General features: G+C 40.4%; 1 protein-coding gene across 1 annotated transcript in view; it reads left to right on the forward strand.

Annotated features, from left to right (window-relative positions):
* igf2r (insulin-like growth factor 2 receptor) overlaps positions 1-14,416 on the forward strand; it is a 207,495-nt gene that overhangs the window by 121,374 nt on the left and 71,705 nt on the right. Inside the window, exons 27-28 of the mRNA XM_072581192.1 lie at positions 3,367-3,588; positions 9,786-9,916. Coding sequence (XP_072437293.1) covers positions 3,367-3,588; positions 9,786-9,916 — 353 coding nt within the window. The remainder of the gene's footprint in view (positions 1-3,366; positions 3,589-9,785; positions 9,917-14,416) is intronic.

The raw sequence follows: 14,416 nt of genomic DNA on the forward strand, positions 1-14,416 counted from the left end.
GCCCCTTCCTTATTTGCATCAACCAGCTGGCATTTGGGGGAACATATGAAAATGCTATTAGTTTTCACATTTATGCTGATATCACTCAGTTTAACCTTACTACCACCTATTTCAAGTCCCTCCTGTTAAATTCAGAAACTGCTTATCCAGCAAATGATGGATAAGTGAAAACACTTTCAATTAAATATTGGGGAGACTGAAGCCTTCATTTGTGCTCCCCATTTCAACCTGTATTCGCTAGCTACTGACTTCATCCATTTCTCTGGGACTGAGATTAAATCTGTCTGTCTGTTTGTAACTTTGGTTTCACTTGCCCTCAGTCACCTTCCGACCACATTTGCAACTTAACTAAGCCTGTTTGTTTTTAATTAACATTGCCTGACTTTGCTTTTCTGGGTGATCAGCTGCTGAAGCCCTGATCTGTTTTCTTGAGTCTTGAATATTCTAGTGTGCTGCTGACCGCTTTCTCATATTCTACCCTCTGTAATTTTGATGATCTCTAAAACTCTGCCACTTCCGTCTGAATTGCTGAATTTGTTAAATCACCTAAGACTTGAACTCATTGGCTCTAGATCAAGCAAGTTTTGATTATTAATTTTCAAATTCTTGGTGTCAAAGCTCTGTGGCTTTGCCCCTCCATATCTCTCAATCCTATCGGCTTTCACAAACCTCAAACATCTGACCTGCTTTAATCAGTCTCTTAAATATCTTTCCAGTGTAATTGCTCTGCTATTGATAGTTGCACCTTTTAGTTGTCTTGGACCTAAGCTCAAGATTGCAGTCTTTGCATCATCTCTTTCCTTCTTTAAAACACTTCTTTTTAAAACAACTTCTGACCACACTTTTACTCTTCTAGCCAAATTTTATATCTCTCCAATGTTGTTTAGTGCTTAAATGTTTCTCCTTTGTCTGTGGCCAGAACTGGATGCACTTGTCAACTAGTGAAGTGATTTCCCCACTGTCATTCTGTTTTGGTTCTACAGTTCAGTATGTCATTTGTTTTGCTACTCGACATTTGATTTTTTCTCTTCAACTTCACCCTTTACAGTCTCAGCATAATGAGGTGTTTTCTGTAAATTACAACAAAGAAAATTTTGCATTTTTACACATGTAAACTTAAATTGAGAGAAGTGTGCTACTCAGCCATTCACATCTACTCCATTGTACTATTATGTTAGGGCTGATCTGATATACTTCACATTCCCACCAACCTACAATAACACCTAATCAAGAAACTACCTACCTCTACCTTAAAAATATTTGACTCCTCTGCCTGTGAAGTTGGTGGAAGCAGGTTCCAAAGGTGCTCAACCTCTGAGAGAAAGAACTTCTCACTGCCTTAAATAGGTGACCTGTCGTTTTTAATCACTGACCCTTAGTTCAAAATTCTTGTACAATCTCTCACCAATGATCTGTACATTTGAAGCATGACCTCAAACTTGTGTATTCAATTCCCCTTGCAATAGATGGCACTCTCATTAACTTCATTACTTGCTGTATTACTTAACTAACCATTTGTGATTCATACAGTAGGACATACAGATCTCTATCTCCGCTCTGCAGTCTCCCCCATTTTGATAATGTGCTGCTTTTTCACTTTTTTCCTGCTCAAGTAAGCAATTTCACCTTTTCCTTTGCCAGATCGATTGTTCACTTGCTTAACCTATCTGTATGCTTTTACAAAAAACTGGATGCTGAAGATCTGAAGCAAAAACAAATTGCTGGAGAAACTTAGCATATGATTTGCTTCCTTGTGTCCTTCACAGAATCATAGAACCCCTGCAGTCTAGAAGTAAGACATTCAGCCCTTGTATCCACACCAACCCTTCAAAGAGCATCCCACTCAGACCCACCACCCTATTCTTGTAACCCTACCTTTCCTATGGTTAATCCACCCAGCCTGCACATCCCTAGGTGCTAAGCAATTTACATGGCTAATCCACCTAACCTGTGCATTGTTAGACTGGAGCAGGAAACCAACATATGGAGAATGTGGACAGCTGCCAGACGGTGGAGTTGAACCCTGACCTCTGGTGCTGAGAGATAGCAGTGCTAATGAATGAGCTGCTGTATTGCCTTGTCACAACCTAACTTTCATACCTATCGTTATATTATCAGCAAATCAAGCAACCATATCTTTGGTTCCTTCTTCATAGTCGCTTGAGCAATTTCATTTTAAAAAAGAGGCCCCAGCACTGTTCCAATGGTGTGTTACTCATTGTCTTGCCAACTAGAAAATGACCCAATTATGACTGACCAGCTAACAGGACAGGAAAAGCATTTTTTATCTATGCTGGTATGCTACCCCTGCACCACGATCTGTTATTTGGTGATGTGACACTACATAGAGTGCATTCTAGAAAGATGATGATAGTGCTGTCCTCTTTCATCCAGAGAAAGTTGCATCGAAGACATGAAATTGGTTAAATGTGATTTCCCTTTCACAATAACGATGTTGACCCTGCCTGAGTATCTTGAACTTATTCAAGTACCCTGCTTCAAAGTCTTTGATCAAAGGGAAAATGTTATAAGATATTATTAATGTTAAGCTAAATGGCTGTACTTTCTTGCTTTTTGTCTCAAACCTTTCTAAATAAAGGAGTTATACTAAATATTTTCCATTCTGGTGGAATCTTCTCCAAATTTTCAAATTCTGGAAAATTTAAATGAATGCTCAACTATCTCTCCAGTTAATTTAAAGACACTAGCATGAAGTCCATCAGGAACCAAGGACTTAACCCACAGCTCCTTAACTTTGCTCAGTATGATTGTAATTTTGAGTTTCTCCCTCCACTTTCTATTTCCTAATAGCCCCTTTTTTTAAAGTTTTATCTGATATTATCTGCTCACTTGTATATTTCCCACTTTGCTGTAATCCCTGACTCAGTTCCTTAGATTTTGCTGCGTCTTCTAGTTTTGGTATCATCCTCAGTTTTAATCAGTCAGCTTTCGGTTTTTGAATCTGTCATTCATGTAAATTACAATGTAACTGACCCAGCATTAATTATAAGGACAGAATACCATGCTGCCATGTTTCTTTACTCACCCATGTAAACGCTGTCAAATTCACTGCCTTTTACCCTTCAGATAATTTTTTGTCTATACCTATGATTTACCCTGCATTCCCTTGTGTTTAGATTTTTGGATAATAGTATGGAACATTGTCAAATGCATCAGAAGATTGAGGGACACAGCAAGGGTTTTCCATAGCTCAGTTCAGGCATTACTTTCTCAAAGAGGTTAACTATTCTAACGTACAAGGTTAAAGTTAGAGATTCCAATCACCCTTTTGAGAAATTATTTTTGCTGCATTGTTACCTGCATTTTGGTTTTTTATCAAAAAAAACCAAACTTTGATTTTTTCAGGTGAAAACTGTCAAATTAAGGACCCAAAATTTGGTTATGTGATTGATCTGCGACCACTTGCTAATGAGGATCAGAAAGTGACGGTTGATGAATACACCTATCACTTCAGAGTGTGTGACTATTTGAGAAACCCTGACTGTGGTAGCTCTTCACGAGACGCGGAAAATGCAGTTTCAGCATGTCAGACAAAGCCACATGATCCTTCTTTCAAGAAGATTGCAGGTGTGTTGTCTTTTTCAATATGAAGCTCTAAAAATAAGATGTTTCCTTTTTTCCTTAGGGAGAAGTCTGTCTTTTCTCAACCCATGCAATGATTTGGTTAAACAAATGGGGCTAGCAATGTATTTTCAAATCTTTTGTTTCAGCAGTGTTTGTGGGAATACCATCTTGAGGGGGTGCAAAGAGCTCGTGTTCTGACTTAGAATCCCTACAGTGTGGAAACAGGCCCTTCAGCCCAACAAGTCTATTCTGACCCTCTGAAGTGAAACTCACCCAGACCCATTCCCTAAACTATTACTGTACATTTACATTTACCGGACTAATGCAACTAACCTGCACATCTTTGGATTATGGTAGGAAACTGGAGTACCCAGAGGAAACCCATGTAGACACAATGTGCAAACTCCACACAGGCAATCATCTGAGGCTGGAATCGAATCTGGGTCCCTGGTGCTGTCCGAGGCAGCAGTACTAACCACTGAGACATCTAGCGTCACTAATGTAATGGAAGAAAATAGCATTGTTGAGTGTGCAAGTAATGGGGGACTTCCAAGTAAGTTGTGGTTCTGTTAGCTGAGCTGGGAATTTGTGTTGCAGACATTTCGTCCCCTGTCCAGGTGACATCCTCAGTGCTTGGGAGCCTCCTGTGAAGCGCTTCTGCGATGTTTCCTCCAACATTTATAGTGGTTTGTCTCTGCTGCTTCCGGTTGTCAGTTCCAGCTGTCCATTGCTGGTATATTGGGTCCAGGTCGATGTGCTTATTGGTTGAATCTGTGGATGAGTGCCATGCCTCTAGGAATTCCCTGGCTGTTCTGTTTGGCTTGGTGCTGGAAGAGCACAGCAGTTCAGGCAGCATCCAAGGAGCAGTGAAATCGATGTTTCAGGCAAAAGCCCTTCAGGAATAAAGGCAGAGAGCCTGAAGCGTGGAGAGATAAGCTAGAGGATGGTGGGGGTGGGGAGAAATGAGCATAGAGTACAATGGGTGAGTGGGGGAGGGGATGAAGGTGATAGGTCAGGGAGGAGAGGGTGGAGTCAATAGGTGGAAAAGGAAGGTAGGACAAGTCTGGACAAGTCATGGGGATAGTGCTGAGCTGGAAGTTTGGAACTAGAGTGAGGTGGGGGAAAAGCGAAATGAGGAAAGTGTTGAAGTCCACATTGTGATGCCCTGGGGTTGAAGTGTTCAGAGGTGGAAGATGAGGCGTTCTTCCTCCAGGCGTTTGGTGAGGGAGCCTCCTCCCTCACCTCTATCCAAGGCCCTAAAGGAGCCTTCCACATTCAGAGTTTTACCTGCACATCCACCAATATCATTTATTGTATCCGTTGCTCCCGATGCGGTCTCCTCTATGTTGGGGAGACTGGGCACCTTCTAGCAGAGAGCTTTAGGGAACATCTCCTCCGGGACACCCGCACCAATCAACCACACTGCCCAGTGGCCCAACATTTCAACTCCCCCTCCCACTCTGCCGAGGACATATAGGTCCTGTGCCGCCTTCACCGCTGCTCCCTCACCGCCACTCCCTCACCACCAGATGCCACGAGACAAACCACGAGAAATTTTTAAGAAGTTGCAATGGTCCTGAAATGTCTCCATACCAGTTTCACAGCAGAAGAGGAAAGTCATTCAGGACTCAAGACCAAAGCAATAATTGTTTAGAGGGATCTTGAAAATTGCCTGATAATTATCAGCAATACTATTTTCATTATCCCTCATTTCATCTTTTACAAAGACCATGTTCTTGGCAATGCCAAAAATGTCTAAACAATGTTGAGGTTTTTGAGAGCATTTTGGTTGAAGCTGTGAATTCATTGAGCACTCAAGATCAAATTTTATTAATATGGAGAATCACAACTGATCACCATGGTGTTAACCCATATCTGAATTCAGATTTGCATTCATATACAGTCATTAAGTCCAAAGTCAGTAAATTGAAATAAGTGCAGATTTTATTTTAGAGTTAGCATAAAGCATAGTTCATGAGTTGAATGTAACTACAGATTAGAATAAGCAAGGACATTTACTTTAAATCTAAGGAGATTAGTTGGATTACAACAACTTCCCCTACACATCTCTGTTGCCTTTTAAATACACACAAGAAACATTGGCAAAGAGAGAAAGACTTGTACATTTGGTCTATTACATTCAGCGGGTTTTCAACTGGGCAAATTTAATTCCGTTTTTCCACCAGGAAGAGAAGCAAGCCCTCTGCCAACTTGTGCAAGTGAAATAAAGATGATTTCTCCGTCCTGTGAAAGCAATCAAATGTGAATTCTAGGTATTGGTGATGACCATTAAAAAATCATTGTTTTAAATGCTTTCACTTGGAACTTGTCTATCAACACAACTTGTGTTTGCACAGTGATTCTAATAATGAAATATCCCAGGACTCCCCAGAATTCTAAAATAATATTTTACATGCAATGCAAAATATTATGAAGGGCAGGAAACCCCCAAAAACTTGGCCAAAGAGGTTAACTTTGAAGGATATCATCTTGGAGAATGAGAAAAATTGGACTTATTCAAGGGAATCTGGAACTAGGAACTGGGAAAGCTGAAAGTACGCCCATTAATGGTAGAAGGGTAATAGTTGTGGCTGGGTCACGTGCCAGAGTAAAGATTGCAGAGATCTCAAGGTTAAGGAAGAATGTGAATTCCAAAATAATATTGGATCTAGAGACCATTATGGTTTAGCAGTGAATTGTGAATCAAACAGCATGAGTTAGGGTTCAGACAGAAGTTTTAGGTGCGTTGCTACGGAGGGTGCTAAGCAAGAAGCTATATCCGCTTCATGCGCTAACAGCGTATTCTAAAGGTCAGTAATCTGGGAATTATACATATGTCTGACATTTGATGACTTAAGTAACATGCGCATTCTTGAGCTTATCTGCTCAACAGTTTCTCTCATCATAGCTGCTGATCAATGTTTGGAGTATCAGTACATTCTGATATACTCTAATAGCAAGCACTGTAGTATAAAAGTCCTTGACCCATTTGGATTAGCATGAAGCTTGCACCTGACCAGGTGCAGGAATGTTTTCTTTTGGTTTCTTTAGCAGTTCTGTAGATGAAAAGCAAATTTAGAATTTTGGTGTTTACAGCACAGAAGATGGTAATTCAAGCAATCCATCTGTTCTCACACTACTTAGCCCCACAAACCTTTTCCTTCCATTAATTTATCTAATTCCCTTTAAATGGTGTTATTGAATCTGCCTCTATCACGCTGTCATAAAGTGCTATTTTGGATCCTAACCACTTGCTGTGACTTTTAAAAAGCTTTTCCTTGTGTCACAATTGCTTCGAGTGCCAATCGCCATAAATTGATATCCTTCAGTCCTTTTGCCAAAAGATGTATTTCTTTGTGTAGTCTGCTAAATCACCTTAGACCAACTAACCGTATAACTGGCCTTAGGGATGACTGATGTCATCCTCTTGTGTCTCTGGACTGTCTCTAATGCCTTAGTATACTTTCCAAACGGTTGTCTAGTCATAATAATCCAGTTTATGTTTAATCACTGTTTAGGCAGGTTTATTGTACCACCTTTACTTTTGAAATCTACATGCTTATTTATAAAACCCAGAATCCCATATGCTTTAGCTACTTTGTTAACTGCAGTTTTGAAATTGTGCCCTTACACATTCAAGTCTAAGTCACATCTTAATATTAAGCAAAGCAGGGGACTGTTTCCTGTCACTCAACGAATTCTGTCTCTTGCTATTGTCACTTTTATTCTATTGAGTAAAACCTTACAGTCCAGCTAGTATAACTAGCTGGGCTATTCAACTCAATAGAATAAAATGCCTTTTTGGAAATCCGTCTGTGCCTAATCCACTATATTGCCCTCCAGTCCCTTGCTTAATTAAGAAACTTGGTAAATTAAAAATTTGCACAAATCAGTACAGGCTTTCCTTAAACCTACATTTGCCCAGTTGCTTGTTAATTTTGCACTGGATTTATTATTGGTATAAATTTCTCGCATCTGTTCACCAATCCCCTGTTATGACCCCTCAATTGAAAGAAGACTTTCAATTTTCTTCCCTTAAATTCCTCAAATATCCCATCCAGTCCTGATTTTTTAAATTATTGACTTGTGATACAAACACTCATCTCAACTACTACCTCATGATGTGGATGCACTATCAGTCAGGTAGGCTGCTCTGTTCTGAATGGTGTTGAGCTTGTGTGTTGTAGTTCTTCTGGCAAGTGGAGAGTATTCTTTCACTTCACTCCTGACTTGTGCCTTGTATGGCCTCACTATAACTTAATCACCACATCTTGGGAAAAGATAGATGCAAAGTACTTCTTCAATACCTTTAGCCATGGCCCACCACTTTTGTGTAAACCTTTTAAAAATCCCTAACCACTCCCACTTCTAATATTGCTATTAGTTTGCTATTTATTTTGGTACAATCTGCCTGTAAAGCACAAAATAACACTACGCTGTATCTCTGTACATGTGACAGCAATAAATCAAACTCAAGCCAATATACTCCTAATTACACTCTTCTGCTCCAGATGTTTTCACTTATCTGAACTGTGTTCAGCTAGTTCTTAATATGGTATCCACTTGACTTTTGTTTTCAGTTTGATTTTACTGTTTCTTCAACTAGAGGGGTTTGGTTTGTTTGTCTCATCTTTTATGGGCTGTGGAAATATGCTTTGACTGTATTTGAAATATATCTTTTTTAAATGGCAGCCCATTACTCCATTATTGGTCCAAATTAATTGTTTTTACTCTAAATTGTCCTAAGTGCCTGGATTGAAGGTTCGTTTTCAGATGTTTTGTCACCAGTCTAGGTAAAATCAGTGATCTTCTGCTGAAGCACTGGTGTTTTATCCTACTTTCTATTTGTGTCTTGATTTGTTTAGGGTGGTGATATCATTTTCAGTTATTTTTCTGAGGATGGTAGATGGGGTTCAAATTATGTTTATTGATAGAGTTCTGGTTAGAACACCTTCTAGGAATTTCTGACCGAGGAATACTCAGACCTCTTGACATCATGGCAGCGCACAAACCTACCAACACACTGAAATAGCTAATAAACAGAAAAGATCCTCTCCAAACTACGAGCAAAACAAATGTTTACAAAATGCCATGCAAGGACCGTAACACACTACATTGGACAAACAGACAGAAAGCTAGTCACCAGGATACATGAATGTCAACTAGCCACAAAAAGCCATGACCTGCTATCACGGGTATCCTTTCTTACAGACAAGGAAGGCACCACTTCAACTGGGACATCCTAGGACAGACTAAATAGAGATCTGCATGGGAATTCCTAGAAGCATGGCATTCTAACCAGAACTTTATCAATAAACCCATCGATTGGACCCCATCTACCATCTTCTGAGGAAAAGAACTTGGAAATTATATCACCCACCTAAGAAACCAAGGCACACACATAGAGAGGGGGACAAAACACCAGTGTTTCACTGGAGGTTCACTGATGTTACCTAGTATAGTGATGACATGTCTGAAAAGGAACCTTCCAGCTCAGCGAGTGAACTTACATCCAAGACCTCAACCTGAGCTACAAGTCTTCTCAAAAATCACTGCCGCATGTCTTTTTATAGCCAACCCAAGACCTATGATATTATGGTCCATATACCTTAAGTGTGCTTTTATCGACAGTTGATTCACAACATGGAGCCACAGACCCTTTGGTCCAAATGGTCCATGCCGAACATAATCCCAAACAAAACTAGTTCCACCTGCCTGTTCCTGGCCCATTCACTTGAAACAACAGATCTAGCAATGCCTCCTTCCTGGTTAGGCTAAAAGGATGATACAAACATTTCTCTGTTTGCAGAAAAGAGCAAGAATTTAGACTACAGTTTGTGCCATTAATCCCTGAACTATCCAGCTCTTAATGGTTGTCCTTGTGAAAACTGTGCAATTTTCTTTGACTGTAGATGTTTAATTAGTGATGATACAAATTTGACCCAGTTAAATAGTGGCTCACTTTTTTAAAAAAATGTAACTGTTGATGCTAACAATCTGAAAAGAGTAAGGAATTGCTGGAGAAACTGATCTCCAGTATCTGTGTAGATAAAGCAGTTAATATTTCAGGTCCATTGACACTTCTGCCAAGTTTCTTTGGCAATATCTGTTTTTGCTGCAAATGGTGGCAGTTTCTCTCCTAAATGTAATTGGAAGTTCATGTTTAATCTCACAATGTGTCATTTTAATTTTTTTAAAAGGACGCTTTACCCAGCATTTAACCTATGAAGATGGATTGATAATGATAAACTATACCAGAGGAGACACTTGCCATAAAATTTATGAACGGTCAACTGCCATCTTGTTCTATTGTGATCACAGCCAAACGCCGGTCAGTGAATTGATAATACGCAGTAATTTAGAGCTGCTGAATAATTTTACATTACATGAAGGTTAAAACTGCATCACAGCATTAGAAGTGATTTCATCTGAATATATTAATGTGACTTCGCCTGCCGCCTCCATCTTATTTTTAAAGTTTAACATTTTGGGTTCTGTGTTGTCCAATTTTGAAATAAGTTCCTTGCTAGAAAATAATTGATTTTTCATATCTTTGGAACCACTTCCTATTTGAAAAAATCTTCTAAAATTATGTCCATAGTTAAAACTTGCATTTATGATGCTTAATACCAACTACAGAACTTTGAAGTGCAAAGTGGAAAATTTAATAACCTAGAGGTTTTAAATATGCAAGTTTTAACAATGCATAAATACTATTTTATTTTACCAAATACAGAATTTATTGAATGGTTGTTCATAAAGTAGACCTCTGCCTTATTTCTTGCCATTATGTAACTGTAGAATTAAAGTAGTGCCTTTTCTTTTTCGTTTGTAATGTACAGAATTCACAAACTCCATGCGTAAGGAGTTTCATTGCACTATCCAGTGTTTCTGAAAAAAAGAGTTGTTACTCTTAGTACTTGGAATCAAATTTACCACCAACCATCTGTGTTCTGTTTTTACTGACTTGCCTTGGTCTAAAGTCTCATTTGGAGACCTGCAACCTTACTTGCTTTTCGCTAGCTCTTTGTGTTCCTTCAACAACACATAATCATTACCATGTATAAATGTTGCAATGGCTTTCATAGTATTGAATTAAGGTAAATAGTTACCCACTATCTGTCATTACTATGGCTCCATATCTATGAATTTGAGTGAAAAGAAGGAAGAATCTGCATTGTTATGAGTAGTCTTTTCTGTTTCGCTTCTCAACACACAACCCCATTTGAATTCAGAGTATTGATGGTGGATGTGTTCAATGCAATTACAATGTGACAAATATTCTGATTAGCTGCATCAGAAGAGAGAAAAGCAGTTAATGCTTTTATCATGACATTTTGCCAAGGGGGGGAGAAAACATTTCATTGAGTTCTGAAGAGCTATTTTGAACTTGAAGTGTTAACTCTTGTTTCTCCACAGGTTCTGCCAGAGCTGCTGAGTTTCTCTGGTACTTTTTCTTGGTATATTTACATTGGGCAGCACGGTGGCTCAGTGGTTAGCACTGCTGCCTCACAGTGCCATTCACCTGGGTTTGATTGCGGCCTCGGCTGTCTGTCTGAATTTTGCACATTCCCCCTGTGTCTTTGTGTGCTTCCTCCAGGTGCTCCGGTTTCCTCCCGCAGTCCAAAGATGTGCAAGTCAGGTGAATTGGCAATACTAAATTGCCCATAGTCTTGGGTGCATTAGTCAGGGGTAAATATAGGTTAGGGGAATGGGTCTGGGTGTGTTACTCTTCAGAGGGCTGGTGTGGATTTGTTGGGCCAAATCGCCTGTTCCCCCACCATAGGGATTCTAATCAAATTCAATTTAATGATATGTTTCAGGACATTTTCAGATTAGTTTAGTCATTGCAGTGCTTCTTGCATTTGAGAGCAATTGAGTAAATTATCAGAATATCCACTTCAGTTATTGGTTAAAGATTTTTTAAAAATTAAGCAGGGCTCTATTGACCCCTCCTGACTGCTCATTCTGAAGGGCAATGAGATCTATCTTGCCTAAATTATGGGATAGACATAGCTTTAGTTTAGTGCCTCACTATACAAACTTAGTCTACATTTATGTTCATTTCTCTGGAGTGTAGCTTAAACCTGACCACTGCATGACTCTGGAAAATATGTGGACCTCTTATCCAAAGCTGACTGGAGTGATTGAAGATGTAACTGTAAATAAAGCAGACTAACCAGTGAGATTAAATTCTTAGAACTATCCCTTTTGTCTGGAGCACTCCGACATCTTTTGAGGCTTCGTTTAAGTTGGGGGGAATTTTGACATTTTGAAGTTTAATTTTTCCAACCAGGCTAGACTTTGTTTCAGAGATGCAGGTTTAGCCCCCAGTGGAGTCCTGTTTTGCTTTTAATGGGAAAGGCCTAGGGCAACTAAGTACCTGACGAGCAATTAACAGCTACCAATGGGCCTCCCATATGATTAAGGACCCTAGAAGGCAGACATCCTGCTCCTCGAGGGCTGCCAGCTAATCAAAGTCTGCAAGTTCTGCATTGCTGGCATCCTCACTGGGTGAGGTAGCTGCTCAGAATCACCACTGGACTCGAGGACCCAGATGTAAGGATGGCATAAGGTTCACCAACAAAGGGGATGTATAGGGTGTGTTGATTTGAGCTGTTTAAAATAGCATTATTCTATCTCCTTTCTCTTGAAGAGGGGTGTTGTGGAATGATGCTGAGATGTCAGAAAAGTTTGGGGTCTTATTTTTGAAGTAGACAAAAGCATGAATGAATGGAGTCAAGTGCTCCGAGCCTGGGTTGTAGTCTTGCTTTCAGTTTTACTTGAGGTTTTGGAGTTGAAGCTGCTAGATACATTGTCCTTGCTCTAATATTTCAGTCTTTCATCCTTTTGACACAATCTATTCTGTTGTTTTCCATTGGAAAGACAGACAAATTATTATTGTATTTACTTCCTTCTACCATCCCTATCCCCACTCTTGATTATTTACTAAATTTGGTATCTTCAATTGTGAAGACTGATGCAAAGTAATTAAGTCCTTTAGCATTTCCTGGTTCCCCATTATATTTACTCTACCTCATTCAGTTGGTCAGTGTTCAGTTTGATCTGTCTTCCTTTGTTATATATTTAGACAAGCTATTGATGTCCTTCTTAGTTTGCTCATAGCTTGTTTACACTTTTTTTTTTTGTTGTTTAGTCATCTTGTGTGAGTTAAAATTTAACCGTTCCTCTGCCTTTCACTAATCTTTGCAATGTATGTCTTTTAAATTTGGTACTATCCTTAACTTGTTTCATCAACCATTGTATTATTCCCTTTCTTAGAATCCTCCTTTTGTCACTGGGATACATTTTTGTTGAGTCATGGACTTTTTTCAATTTGTCATTGTTCGTTCGTCACCTTTTTCTGCTAATCTCCTTTCCTTGTCCACTCCTGCCAACTCTGCACTCATTATTTCATAATGACCTTTATTCAAGTTGAGCACAATTGCTTCCGACTGAAGTTTCTCACTGTCATCTAGATGTTCTAGTGAGTCACCAAACAGAAATATACAGGTACAGCAGGTGATTAAGAAGGCTCATGAAATGCTATCCTTTATTATAATAGGAATTGAACATAAATGCTGTGCTTTAAGTATCGAGGGCATTTGAGAGACCACCTCTCTCATACGATGTTCAGTTTTGGCCTCGTGTTCTGTATCCATTGGGATCCCACAGGGATCAGTGTTGGAGTTGTTGCTGTTTGTATTTGATAAAGTGGTTTTGACTTGAACGTAGGAGGGTCGATCAGTAATTTTGCAGGTAATACAGTAATTGTTGGGTAGTAAATAGTGAACAGGATAGCCTTGGAGTACAAGAGGATATAGTCAGGCTGGTCAGATAGATAGTCTGATCTGCAGCAAATGGAATTGAATTCCATGATTGTGAGGTGCAGCACTTGGGCAGGTGAAACAAGGCAAGGGAGCACTTGAAAAACCTTCCACCCTACCAACCTTCGCATAAACCAAATCATCTGCTGACATTTCCGCCACCTCCAAACAGACCCCACCACCAGGGATATATTTCCCTCCCCACCCCTTTCCACCTTCCGCAAAGACCGTTCCCTCTGTGACTACCTGGTCAGGTCCCCACCCCCCTACAACCCACCCTCCAATCCTGGCACCTTCCCCTGCCACTGCAGGAACTGTAAAACCTGCGCCCACACCACTTTTCTCACTTCCATCCAAAGCCCCAAAGGAGCCTTCCACATCCATCAAAGTTTTACCTGCACATCCACCAATATCACTTATTGTATCTGTTGCTCCCGATGCAGTCTCCTCTGCAATTGGGAGACTGGACGCCTCCTAGCAGAGCGCTTTAGGGAACATCTCCGGGACACCCGCACCAATCAACCACATCGCCCTGTGGCCTAACATTTCAACTCCCCCTCCCACTCTGCCGAGGACATGGAGGTCCTGGGCCTCCTTCACCGCCGCTCCCTCACCACCAGACGCCTGGAGGAAGAACGTCTCATCTTCCGCCTCGGAACACTTCAACCCCAGGGCATCTTTGTGGACTTCAGCAGTTTCCTCATTTCCCCTTCCCCCACCTCATCCCAGTTCCAAACTTCCAGCTCAGCACTGTCCCCGTGACCTGTCCTACCTGCTATCTTCTTTTCCACCTATCCGCTCCACCCTCCTCCCTGACCTATCACCTTCATCCCACCTCCATTCACCTATTGTACTCTATATGCTACTTTCTCCCCACCCCCACCCTCCTCTCATTTATCTCTCCACCCTATAGGCACTCTGTTCCTGATGAGTGGCTTTTGCCCAAAACGTCGATTTTCCTGCTCCTCGGATGCTGCCTGAATTGCTGTGCTTTTCCAGCACCA

Source organism: Chiloscyllium punctatum, chromosome 11, assembly GCF_047496795.1.
Source record: "Chiloscyllium punctatum isolate Juve2018m chromosome 11, sChiPun1.3, whole genome shotgun sequence".
Taxonomy (NCBI): Eukaryota; Metazoa; Chordata; class Chondrichthyes; order Orectolobiformes; family Hemiscylliidae; genus Chiloscyllium; species Chiloscyllium punctatum.